A 12591-nucleotide genomic window follows, 5' to 3' on the forward strand; every position below is an offset into this window, starting at 1 on the left:
GTATGATTCCATTTGTGTGTGTGTTTTAAAGTAAGAAGGGGATAAGACCTCTAAATGTGAGACGATGCACCTACATAACCTGCTCTCCCAGTTAAAAAAATCTTGACAACTTGAGGTGGATGACTGACCTGAAATGGCTTGGCCTAAAGTCCATACTCAACAACATATCAAAGTTTGTTTTAAAGCATTGAGGAGGGGAACATTTCTATATCCATGTAAAGGAATATTATGAAACCTTTAAAATAAAAGTGCAGAATCATATTTATTAAGAATGGAGAAATGGGGACTTCCCTGGTTGTCCAGTGGTAAAGAATCTGCCTTACAATGCAGGGGACACGGGTTCAATCCCTGGTCAGGGAACTAAGATTCCACATGCTGCAGGACAACTAAGCCCACATGTCACAACTAATGAACTCATGTGCCTCAACTAGAGAGCCTGCATGCCACAAACTACAGAGTCCACACTCTCTGGAACCCGTGCACCACAACTATAGAGCCCACACGTCCTGGAGCCTGCGGGCCACAACTAGAGAGAGAAAACATGCCTCCACAACTAGCGAGAAGCCCATGTGCCACTACAAAAGACCCCGCATGCCTCAATGAAGATCCCACGTGCTGCAACTAAGAGCTGACACAACCAAAAATAAGTAAGTAAATAAATAAATAAATCTTAAAAAAAAAAAAGGAGAAATGGTCATATTTTTAAGTGAAAACAGACTACAAATAGTGTGTATATTGGTTGAAGGGTATCCCCCTAAATTCATGTCCTCCCAGAACCTCAGAACCATGATCTTATTTGGAAACAGAGTCTGTGCAGACATAATCAGTTAAGATTTGGTCATACTAGATTAGGGTGGGTCCTAAATCCAACTGGCTGGTTTCCTTCTAAGGAGACACATACCCCCACCTACCCACCCTACCCCCCACAACACACACACACACACACACACACACACACACACACACACACACACACACACGGAAGAAGGTCATGTGACTTCTGAGACAAACTGGAGTGATGCATCTACAAGCCAAGGAACACCAAGAAGCTCCAGGAGCTATCAGAAGCTAAGAGGAGGTAAGGAAGAATTCTTCCCTAAGAATCTTCAGAGAGAGCATAGCCCTGCCCATGCCCTGAATTCAGACTTCCAACCTCCAGAACTGTAAGAGAATAAATTTGTTTTAAGCCATCCAGCTTGTGTTAATTTGTTATGGCAGTCCTAGAAACCCATTCAGTGTGTAAAACACATCAGGAGCACAGACTCTGGTACCAGGCTGCTTATACCTGAATCCTATTTCTACCATGTATTACCCACATAACTTTAGGTAAGTTATTTAACCTCACTGAGTCTCTAATCCTTTTCTGTAAAATGAAGATAACAGTATTTACTTCCCAGAATTATTATGAACATTAAATTATATATTAAACTTAATCACTTAAAACAATACCCAGAATACAGTAAATACTCCACTTTTGTAAAGCAAACACAGGTACACACACACACAGTAGTATTAAAAGGATATAGATCAAAAGGTTAAAACTGCTTATTTCTGGGTCCCATGAGTATGGCTTATTTTTTTCTTTTTTCTTTTTGGTATTTTCTAGCTTACACGCAGTAAGATCTATGTCATAATACAATTGTTACTATTTTTTAATTTTAAAATATTTTAAAGGCAGTAGTTCCCAGTTACAGGTGTATGCAAACCCCATCCCTCGGCTAATGATTTCCACTACTCAAAGCCTGTTATCGAAGTATTTTTTAAATTAAAAAGCAAAATTTACTTTAGAAGATAAATGCTGACCACAAAGCATTTTAGAAGCACATCGTGTATCATTCAATCAATCATTAGTAACCTATTGCTACATAATAGGCTATGAATCACTGACCTCAAGCACAATAATTCAAGTTCAAACTCCTGGAAACACTGTACAGACCCGAGGCTCAAACATTTTAAGAAAATGTAACCATTCATTTTTAAAAGTGAGTCTTTTCAAACCCAATACATAGTAAATTCAATGAGGCTGAGTTCCATATTTGGAATAAACTGCTGCTACCCCTCCCAAGACGTACATTAACTTTGGCAAATCATTAGATAATCACTTACAAAATCAATTACCCTTCCATAGAGTGAAAAATATACTAGTGTTATCTGTACAAGGTGATTTAATAAAGAGTTAAAGTGAGTTTCAGTTTTGTGTTTTGGGTCCCTAAAAAGTTCAAATTATGAAATGTATTCTCTGACAGTATCTCATAAGTAAATTCAGATAAGCTCTCTGCTAGACAGTTTACTTAACACATTTTGCTCTTAACACAGAGAAACAAAGGTTTAATAAGTATATGTAATCACTAGATGAGAGTCTGTTAATACAGTGAAGAAATTTTACTATATTTGAAGAGACCAAATCCACCACTGCACGGGTTTTTTGTTGCTTTTCGTTGGTTTTTATTATGTGTTTTTTTATTGAAGTACAGTTGATTTACAATATATTAGTTTCACCACTGCATTGTCAATTTAAAAAGTGTATCTATTTGATCATCCTACCCAAGTACCTTGACAGCTAATTCACTGCTCACTGAAGCAAAGAAGGTGCAAGAGATATGGTACCCACTAGTCTGGATAGGAAGAATAATTATTCAAATAGCAATACCACTGCTATTAAAAGTTTTTATATACATTTAATTTTTTATATACACATACACACATGCAAAAAAATTACCTGTGTATATGTACAAAAGTCTATAGACATGAACATTTTCTAAAAGGTACAGAAGAAATAGTAGTGGCTATATCTAGAAAGGAGAGGGGATTTTTGCTTTTCACTATTCATCCACAGGTTGCAAATTAGCGGCCCAAGGACCACATCCCACCTACAGATGTAGTTTATTTGGCCCACACAATGTTTTAAAAGTATTTAAAATAGTTGCCAAAGTTTGAAAATCAGGAAATTTCCCATAAAAATATGAATTTCTGGCTTCTCTTGAAAAAATGGAAAAATCTAAGAACGCTGGGCCCCCATTCCAGCGTGGCAATATTTGACTTAAGGCAAGTATCAGACATCCTCTTTATAAAAGGCAAGTGCTTTCGAGCTCACGCATACTTCAACTGTTCATGTCCCCCACCTGGCATCTATAAGCATTTTAGTTTGCAATTCCTGCTTAGATCCTTCTAAACTATTTAAACTTACTATGTGCTTATGCTGCTTTTTACAGTTTTTCCTCAATAAAAAATACTGGCAAAGATCCAGGAGAACTTCAGAGATTTTACAAAATATTTTTCTCCATTCATATCTAAATAACTGTTACCTAACTTTGACTAATACATTCTCTCATAAACTGATTACAAAAAACATTTAGTATAAGGAGACATGCCTGGAAAGGCAGGTATATAACAAGGTGGGGCCAACCTGCAGAGGGCTCAGATTGCTTCCAGAAACAATATTCTTGTTGTTACTTAAATTTTAATTTGCTTTCATGTCATGTATGCCCAAATTAAACCTACAAACAAAAGAGCCTGAAAAGAAGCTTACTTTATAGAACTTGTTTCTTCTAACAGCACTAGACTTCAAGACTTCCATAAAAACAAAATCTTTATTCCCACCTACCTTCAGGTACTACTTCAACAAATATTTATTGAGCACGTACTACATACAAAGTGTTGCATCAGACGCCTAGGAAGAAACAAAGGCCGTTAGGGGACATTTTCCTCTCCAGGCTGTGTATCGTATATGATAACCGATATTAAAAAGGTAAGAGTGCAGTTCAGAGAAGACAGCACTACCAAGAATTCGTGTCCCAATTACCAAAAAAAAAAAAAAAGGATTTCGTGAGGTATAAAGAAAGGAAATAACAGTATTCGAGGTAGAAGAAAAAAGTTAAAAATTGGAAAAGCAAAAGTATGCGTGGGAAATGAGCAGCGGCCAGCTTGAATGGGGCAGAAAGGAGCAGGATATCCATCACAAAAGATATGCTGGATCAATCTATGGAAGGTCCTGAATGTCAAGCTAAAAGCTCTCTGCTCTTTACCTGGTCCTCAACAAGGCACAAAGGTTTCTGAGAAAAGAAGGGCCCTGATCAAAGCTGTGATTCAGAAAGACTGACCTGGTAGGGGTATGTCCACAAAATGGACTGGAAGGAGGAGAACCTGGTGCAGAAAACCAATTTGGAGACTATTCCTATGTTACCCTGTTAAAGTGGTAACATAATCTATATAAGCTAAGGTGATGGCAAGGAGAATGGAAAAAAGAGACAGTTGGGAGGTGCACTGCAGAGTGGAAATGAGCTGGGTTTGGCAAATGATCTGGGGTATCCAGGAAAGAGAGGGCACTGGAAATAACGCAGCTCAAGCCTTATGTCTGGAAGACCACTGTAGCTATTAATGAAACAGGAAAAAGTCAGAAAGAAAAGCTGAAGGACTGGGGGCAGGGAGGATTGACCTTTTGAACATACATTTAGTTTTTGGTGCCAACAGAACATGCATAAGTTTTTTCCCCCATCAGAAAAACTTGCACACTTTTCTGACCCAATTTTCAGTGGTGGGCAAAGCAAGTACAGTACATATTTAATACAAGTAAAGCATATATTTAATGGAGAGTCAATGAGAAGCCAATTCCAGAGCATATAATATGATCAAAATTAAACTCTACAGAATGAAGATGGACTCCCACCTCAACCATATGCAAAAATTAACTCAAAATGGATCAGTGACCTAAATATAAGAACTGAAACCATAACACTCTTAGAAGAAAACATAGAGGTAAATCTTCATGATGTTGGATTGGCATAAATTATTAGCTATAACACCAAAAGCACAAGCAACGGCAACAAAAAATTAAATAAATTGGACCTCACCAAAATTAAAAACATTTATGCATCAAAGGACATTAACAAGAAAATTTTAGAAACAATCCATAGGGGACTTCCCTGGTGGCGCAATGGTTAAGAATCCTCCTGCCAATGCAGAGGACATGGGTTCAAGCCCTGGTCTGGGAAGATCCCACATGCCGCGGAGCAACTAAGCCTGTGAGCCACAACTACCGAAGCCCGCGCGCCTAGAGCCCATGCTCCGCAACACGTGAAGACACTGCAATGAGAAGCCCATGCACCGCAACAAAGAGTAGCCCCTGCTCATCGCAACTAGAGAAAGCCCATGCACAGCAACGAAGACCCAACACAACCAAAAATAAATAAAATTTTTTTAATTATAAAAAAAATCCACAGAATTGGAGAAAATATTTGCAAATCAAATATCTGATAAGGGTCTAGTATCCAAAATATATAAAGAACCCTTATAACTGAACAACAAAAAGACAAACAGTCCAGTTAAAAAACCAGCAAAGGATTTTCACAGACATTTCTCAAAAAAAGATATACAAATAGCCAACAAGCATATGAAAAGACATTCAACACGATTAGTAATCAGAGAAATGCAAATCAATCTCACAATGAGGTACCACTGCAGACTCACTATAATTTAAAAAAGGAAAATAAGTGTTGTCAAGTTTGTAGGAAAATTGGTACATACCCTCAAACATTGCTAGGGGAATATAAATGATTCAGCCACTGTGGAAAATAGTATGGTGGCTCCTCAAAAAGTTAAATATAGAATTACCATATGATCCAGCAATTCAACTCCTACATATATATCCAAAGAAATGAAAACAGGTTACTCAAACAAGTATACCTAAACGCATGTTCACAGCAGCGCTATTCACAATAGCCAAAAGGCAGAAATGGCTCAAATGTCCACCAATCGATGAATGGACAAACTGTGGTATACACATACACTGGAATATGAAACAGCCATTAAGAGGAATGAAGTACTGATACATGCTATACACAACATGATGAAGCTTGAAAGAAGCCACACACAAAAGGAAAAATATTTATGATTCCATTTATATGAAATATCCAGGATAGATACATCCAAAGAGAAAGAATTCATATTGGTGGTTGCCAGGGGCTGGGGGGAGAAGGGAATGGGGAGCAACTTCTTGATGGGTGTTGGGTTTCCTTTTGCAATGAAGAAAGTGTTTTAGCTAGAGAGAAGTGTGGTTGCACAACAATGTGAATGCACTAAATACCACTGAATTGTTCACTTTACTGTGGTTCAATTTTATGTCAATTTCACCCCAATTTTTAAAAAACCAACAATATTCCAAAGCAAAAATAAAAATAAGCTCCATCTCTCATCACTTCTGATCCAATTAACCACATTCTTGCTAAGCCAATCTTCCAGACAGCTCTGCTCCAATTGCTCCTTCCTGGTTTCACTCAGGAAATATCCTCCACCTAACATTACACAACTTTTCCATCAATTCAAATCCCAACCATTTCAAACCTTCTAAGAAAGCAACCTACCCATAGCAAGCACTCAATATTTGTGAATCACCAGTTCTGTTTGATTCAGTCCATTCCTACCTGTTGTGAAATTTTACTCAGTTAATCCAGCATTAACATATAAATGCTGCTTCCTTATTATCCCCAAACTTTTTCTCTCATAGTTTCAGGCATATTCTTTTCCTGTTAGAGAGCAAATTATGATAGAGGCTGTCTTCTGCTTTTGTATTACACTATCTGCCAGGGGGCTATCCAAAATACATTTCTTTAAATACTGTCTGGTTGAGGGAATTCCCCGGTGGTCCAGTTGTTACGACTAGGTGCTTTCAAGGACTCAGTGCTTTCAAGGCCGGGGGCCCAGATTCAATCCCTGGTGGGGAACTAAGTAAGATCCAGTAAGCCTTGTGACCAATAAATAAATAACTAAATAACTAAATAAATAAATAAATACTGTTTGGTTGAGTTTTTGCTGTTATGTGCTAGACAAATTGGGGTGGGGGAGTCAGAAGACAAGAGATGGTAAAGAAACACCTCCACCCACCCTGGCGATAATGGAGATTAGTTCTGACTTGATATATAATCAGAAATGCAAGTCCCACAGCACTTGAACAGTAAAAAGACTTCCTGCAGGACAACAATGTACTTTTTACCGTGTTCCTTTTAAAACTAAAATGAATCTTGATGCTCTATTTGTAAACTATTTTATTTTATACCCAGAGTCCCAACCTGTGTGTGCCACTCAAAAAAGGCCCAAAAAAGTGGGAAAGAAGAAGGTCCAAACCAAGAACTCCCAACCTTCCTAAAAATGCAATAGCGTGCACAACACTCTGTCATTGTTACACAACCCTTCCTACTCTCTTCCTAAAGCTGCTGCTTGGCACACATTTTTAAAGGAGACCATTATTAATATCATGTTTTATCTGTCATAAAGAGACTTTTCCTAGATGCATACATATAAACCACAGAGTGGATCGGAAACTCATTTAGCATGCAGGTGACTGAGAAATGGATTAAGATCAGGCAGGGGAGGCATTGTGAGATCAGATAGGATGTACAACGGATTTTCACATCGAGATTCTGATTTCACTTCATTGCATAGTGGTTATACCTTCATTTTATCCAGAAGGGTGCTTCTGACAATACTGAGAAAGTCAATAGGACATAATTTTACAAAAATGTTTTTCCTGAATTATTTTTCTAGAAAACATCTGTTGTATCCATGATGGGCGTTGTGTAGTGTTCCAAAAAATACATGCTGCTTCCTGAAGATACCTGAAGTCAACCTAGGATGTTGCAAAACTTTTGCAGTTTTGCACCAAAACTGCAAAGCACTAGCTTAATGAATAGGAGGGACAGAAACAACCAACACTGTCTATATGCTGGTCAAAGATAATTTACTTATCCCTATAATGAGAAATAACTCCTACGTTAACATTCTCTAAAAAATCTACAAGTGTTATTTGCTTCTTGTCACAAACACTAAAGAATAACTCACTCTGAAAACATAACAGAGACAAATGACTTCGAGGGCCACAACTGAATTTAAAATCTCATGTAACACTGAACTGTACATTTAAAATGGACTAAAAATGGTAAATTTTACGTTATGTATATTTCATCACTATTAAGTTCTCCTCTCAATCCTGTTCGTTTCCACTTAAAAATATATATAAATCTATCAGACTACATTAAAGAGTGAGAAACCATTAAACTGAATGTTAAAATGACACATGGTTGAAAATTTCTAGTGATCTGTATTAATAGAAGCTTTCTGACCTCTTAAGGAACGTGTTTATTAGATATTCTTCATCTCCAAGGAGGACACAAGCAAATGAAAAAAGCTTAATTACAGTAAGAAAGATTCAGTTTTGACGTAATTCTAACTAGAAAGGTAATTAAACACTGCCATAAGGTATCATGCAAATCTCTGCCCTCAGGGATGCAAGAATAAGCTATCTTGGAAGGGTTATATGCAATTTTGCAGGAAAAACTGGAATGAACTAGAGAATCTTAAGCCAGCTTCCAGTTTTAGAATTCCAAGTTCTATACTCATAGCCCAAAAGTGTCTTTGCAAGACATTCCACCTATAGAAAGTTATTCTAATCTACAAGTCATTTCAGTTTAGCTTCAGATATTGGATTCCTTCACCACACCATTTATGCACTTTATGTACTTACTTAGGAACTAAAAATTAACTACTTTTGTTAAGAGTCAGTTCCACCAATCTCCAGCAGCATAGCTGCCAGCTCAGGTATAAACAGTACAAAACTGAAATAATACTGGGTTCTAAATTATATAGAAATATCTATATAATGCATAGCCAACCTAAGACTAAAAACAAAAATCTATGTTTACACGGTAGGTAACTTATAAGGCCAAAACACTCAATTCAGCCAATTTTCAACAGCTTCTTAAAAAGTTGTTTGTTACCAACAACAAAAATAAATTCTTACTTTTGAAATCAAACCTTTCCAAGTAGGGTCTCATTTTAGAAGACTCGTGGCCTTCATTTTAAAATTATCATTTTTATTTTACCACATTATGTTTTAAAAATCACTAGACAACTGAATGGTGGTTATTTATTACAACCCAAAGCAGGCACTTATAAAGTCACAGGAGGGTTAATCATCTCAAATTCAACAGGTTAACCGCAGCAATTTGAGAGAAATTTTGGCAACCTGTACCGGGACTGTCTTGACAGTTTCCAAAGTCAGACATTAAATGACACTTAAAAACAATACATTTCTATGTAAAATCGATAGCTAGTGGGAAGCAGCCGCATTGCACAGGGAGATCAGCTCAGTGCTTTGTGACCACCTAGAGGGGTGGGATAGTGAGGGTGGGAGGGAGACCCAAGAAGGAGAAGATGTGGGGATATATGTATATGTATAGCTGATTCACTTTGTTATACAGCAGAAACTAACACACCACTGTAAAGCAATTATACTCCAATAAAGATGTTAAAAAAATACATTTCTAGACTTTAGATATTTATTTAACACACAAATATTCTGACCAGGTATGCATTCATGTATGTATTTTAACTAGGTTTTATTAATTATGATGAGTATTTGTTTAAAACAAAGATAAATTTAGCCAGGTCAACACAGGAATCAAAACACAATATTGGATTATGAAACTAACTGCTTTCATTAGAAAGAAAAGCATAACAAGCCTTACTTCTTTCAGTTCACAAATTTTTCATTTTATAATCAAAGAAAAGAAAGAACATGACTTCTACAGTCAAAAAATAAGATAATGTACTTAAAGCTGAGTTATCACTTAATTGTCTGGATTCCTAAGAAGCTACTGACTTCTGTTTTAAAACCAGAATATATTTTTTAATGGCTCACTCCTTTGTTCAGGAATGCTGATATTACCTTGTTTTATACAGTACAGAGATAACATCTCATCAGAACACATGCTACTCAGTGTCACTGAGCTTAATAATTTTCATATAAAATTCAAATAAAATTTTTATAACGCGACCATATTTTTTTTTCTCATCCACACTGGGCCTCACCTTTCACAACACTTAAAAACAAACAATCTTAGATGTTAAAATACACTCACACCTCAAGCATATAAAATTCATTACATTGTTCCTGTAGCCATTAATAATTGTACTAATAAATACTGACTCTAAAAACCTAAAAACTTATTAGGGCAGGATTTAAATGATACAACTCACAAGAGGGTGGGGAGAAATAATGATCCTCCCCTACCAAACTGGCAGCGACAATATGCCAAGTCTCTTATGCTGAACTAGTGTAAACAAGGAAGAAAAGGAGCTGGGGGTGGGAAGCAGGCAGGCAAGGGTACAACCCTCCTCAAGATATAGCTTTACTTCTAAATCTCACCAGTGTAATACCTCTTCCTGGTGTTTTCAATAACCCCTGTCACTCTCTATTAAACACATAGGCTGGTGTTTCAGAAAACTACTGCAGGCTGTAGTCCCTGTCTGAGGTCCTCCCGGACATAAAAGATACAAGTGGGGATCACAAATACTTCTTTAATTATAAAGACTATCTCCTGCATTCAAAGAGTTTTCTAAACAACTAGAAACTCAATCCCACTCTTACTATAACAATCAACTTTAAAGATAAACAACAGGACCTACCAATGATGCTGCACAGAAAAAAATTCACACGTCACCACAGCTATAAGGCTCTCATTAATAATAAGATGGGCATCATTCAGGATAGGGCTCGATGAGTAACTGGATAAAGACTAGGCTTACAACCTCTTTTTCTGGCATTGCTTGAGGCATCCAGTGGACAGGGAATAAAGGGGAGGCTGGTTGTATAAGTGATGCCAAGAGAAACAAGATTCCACATGCCCAACACAGAGAGCAAAGGGCAATCATCTCATGGCTTTCCGACCAAAAAAAGATGAGTTGTTTCACCTGAAATCCTTTCAAAGGCAGTCTAATGGTCTCCACTTGATCACTCACCCTGAGTGAACTCAACAACCCCTCAGAGAACAAAGGGAAGCCTTGCTTATCAAAAATAGCAAGTGCTCCACCCAAAGCCAAGAAATACTCCTTTAGTCTAAGTTGTCATGGTCTTCTGTCCCAATTCAGTCTTCTACAAGGAAACTCCAAGAGAAAAATACTTGGTTCCCAGCCTAAGTCAAGTTCTCCATTTACCCAAGCATCTACCAACCAGCTTTCTTTCCGGTAAGCCCCTCTGGATAAGCCCCTCTCCATTCCCGCATCCTGGAGCCCACGGCTCCAATCGCCTCAGAAAGTTCCCTCCCCCAAGATAATCTCTCTCCTTCACTTTTCCTAAGGTTTTTCCCACACTGTGCCCCAGGTCTAGTACTCGCGGTCCTCCATTAGCAGATCCCACTAGTAGATCCCACCGATCCCTGGCACAGCTCTTGGGAAAGTCATCTTTCTTACCATACTCACTTGTCCTCCCCCATAAAGTTTTTCCCTTTTCTTTATCTGTCCTTGAATGGACGGACGGACAGACAGACACACTCACTCACTGTTCTTCTCAGCTCTTAACTCCCAAGTCTCACACGCGCGCCAGCTTCTTGCATAGTACCTAATTCTCTCCCTCAGTTTCCCCTCATCCCTGTCATCCTCAGCCCCTAACTCCATACCCCAAGCTTTTGCCCGCTCCCCAAATTCAGATTTTCTGTGCTTTTTACTCTTAGCCAACACCACAGCGCTCTTCCTCACAGGTAGACCCCGTGCCTCGATCCTCAAGTCTTTCCCCCTCTTCCCGCGTTCCTCGGCCGCTAATACCCCGCAGAACCTCAGGAGTAACCCCCGCCCATCTCCCTTCCGCCTCTCCTGCCCTCCACGAACACCAACTCTCCTCATACATCCCCCTCCAGCCCTGCTCGGCCCCCAAATTTCTTCCAGGCCCCTAGTGTTCCCCACACTCCCTCCCCGCCCCGGAAAAGGGGTACCCCTCAGTGCCCGACCGTCCCGCCCGGCCGCCGAGCTTGGGTGTCCCTTCCCTTCCCCTCGGGGCCCCGAGGCCGCTGCCAACGCTGGCGCGGCGGGGCCGGCTCACCAGTTGGTCATGTCCAGGAAGAAGGCGCAGCCGGCCGGGTTGAGCTGGAAGCCGAGCAACCGCTGGAACTCGGAGATGAGCACGTCCTTGTCGGTGGTGCCCAGGCAGCTGAACTTCTGCATCAGCTCGGGGTCCAGGTCCACGTCCATGCCCTCCATAGCTGGGGCCGGACACTCGCTTCCCCGCCTCCTCACAACTGAGCCGCCGCCGCGCCGCCGGGCCCGGGGACCGGGAGGGGGCCCGCTGCTAGCTGGCGCCGCGACCCCGCTCCTCTGAGGTAGGCCCCGGGCCTCTCACCGCCTCATAGGGGTAAACTCACTCAGCCACTCACTCACTCTCGCGCTCCCCCCCCTCCCACCCCCCCCAGTGCCGCCGCCTCCGCCGACGCCGCCGCCGCCGCCGCCTCTGGCTTCTATGCCGCCTCCGCCTCCTCCCGCGCCGCGCCCACTGCGCAAGCGTCGCCCGCCTAGCCCCGCCCCTTCCTCTCCCGGAGGCCCGCCCCTCTGTGGCGTCAGAAACCCGTGACGTCCCCCGCGTGACCTCACCGCGGTGGAGCGAGGGGGCGGGTAGTGGGAAGGAGGAAGGGGACTGCCGGGCGGCGCGGGGAGGTGACTCCTGGCCTGACCTTTTCCTCGCCCCGCCCCCACGCTGAGGGGGAGGAGTTAAAGACCGGAGTTGGCGGGGAAAAGCTCCGGGATCTTCTTGCACTACAACTGCAGCGTTTG

At 40.5% G+C, this 12591-nt stretch overlaps 1 protein-coding gene across 3 annotated transcripts in view; it reads right to left on the reverse strand.

Annotated features, from left to right (window-relative positions):
- Positions 1-12298, reverse strand: part of ILRUN (inflammation and lipid regulator with UBA-like and NBR1-like domains) — a 112704-nt gene extending 100406 nt beyond the window's left edge. The window contains exon 1 of one of the 3 annotated variants that reach the window (XM_059076450.2): positions 11867-12298. In XM_059076450.2, the coding sequence (XP_058932433.1) occupies positions 11867-12024 (158 nt within the window). In that variant the 5' untranslated portion in view covers positions 12025-12298. The remainder of the gene's footprint in view (positions 1-11866) is intronic. The other 2 variants (XM_059076451.2, XM_067006053.1) reach the window with 2 other exon arrangements.
- Positions 12299-12591: the final 293 nt, after the last annotated feature.

The sequence above is a fragment of the Kogia breviceps genome, chromosome 10 (genome assembly GCF_026419965.1).
Source record: "Kogia breviceps isolate mKogBre1 chromosome 10, mKogBre1 haplotype 1, whole genome shotgun sequence".
Taxonomy (NCBI): Eukaryota; Metazoa; Chordata; class Mammalia; order Artiodactyla; family Physeteridae; genus Kogia; species Kogia breviceps.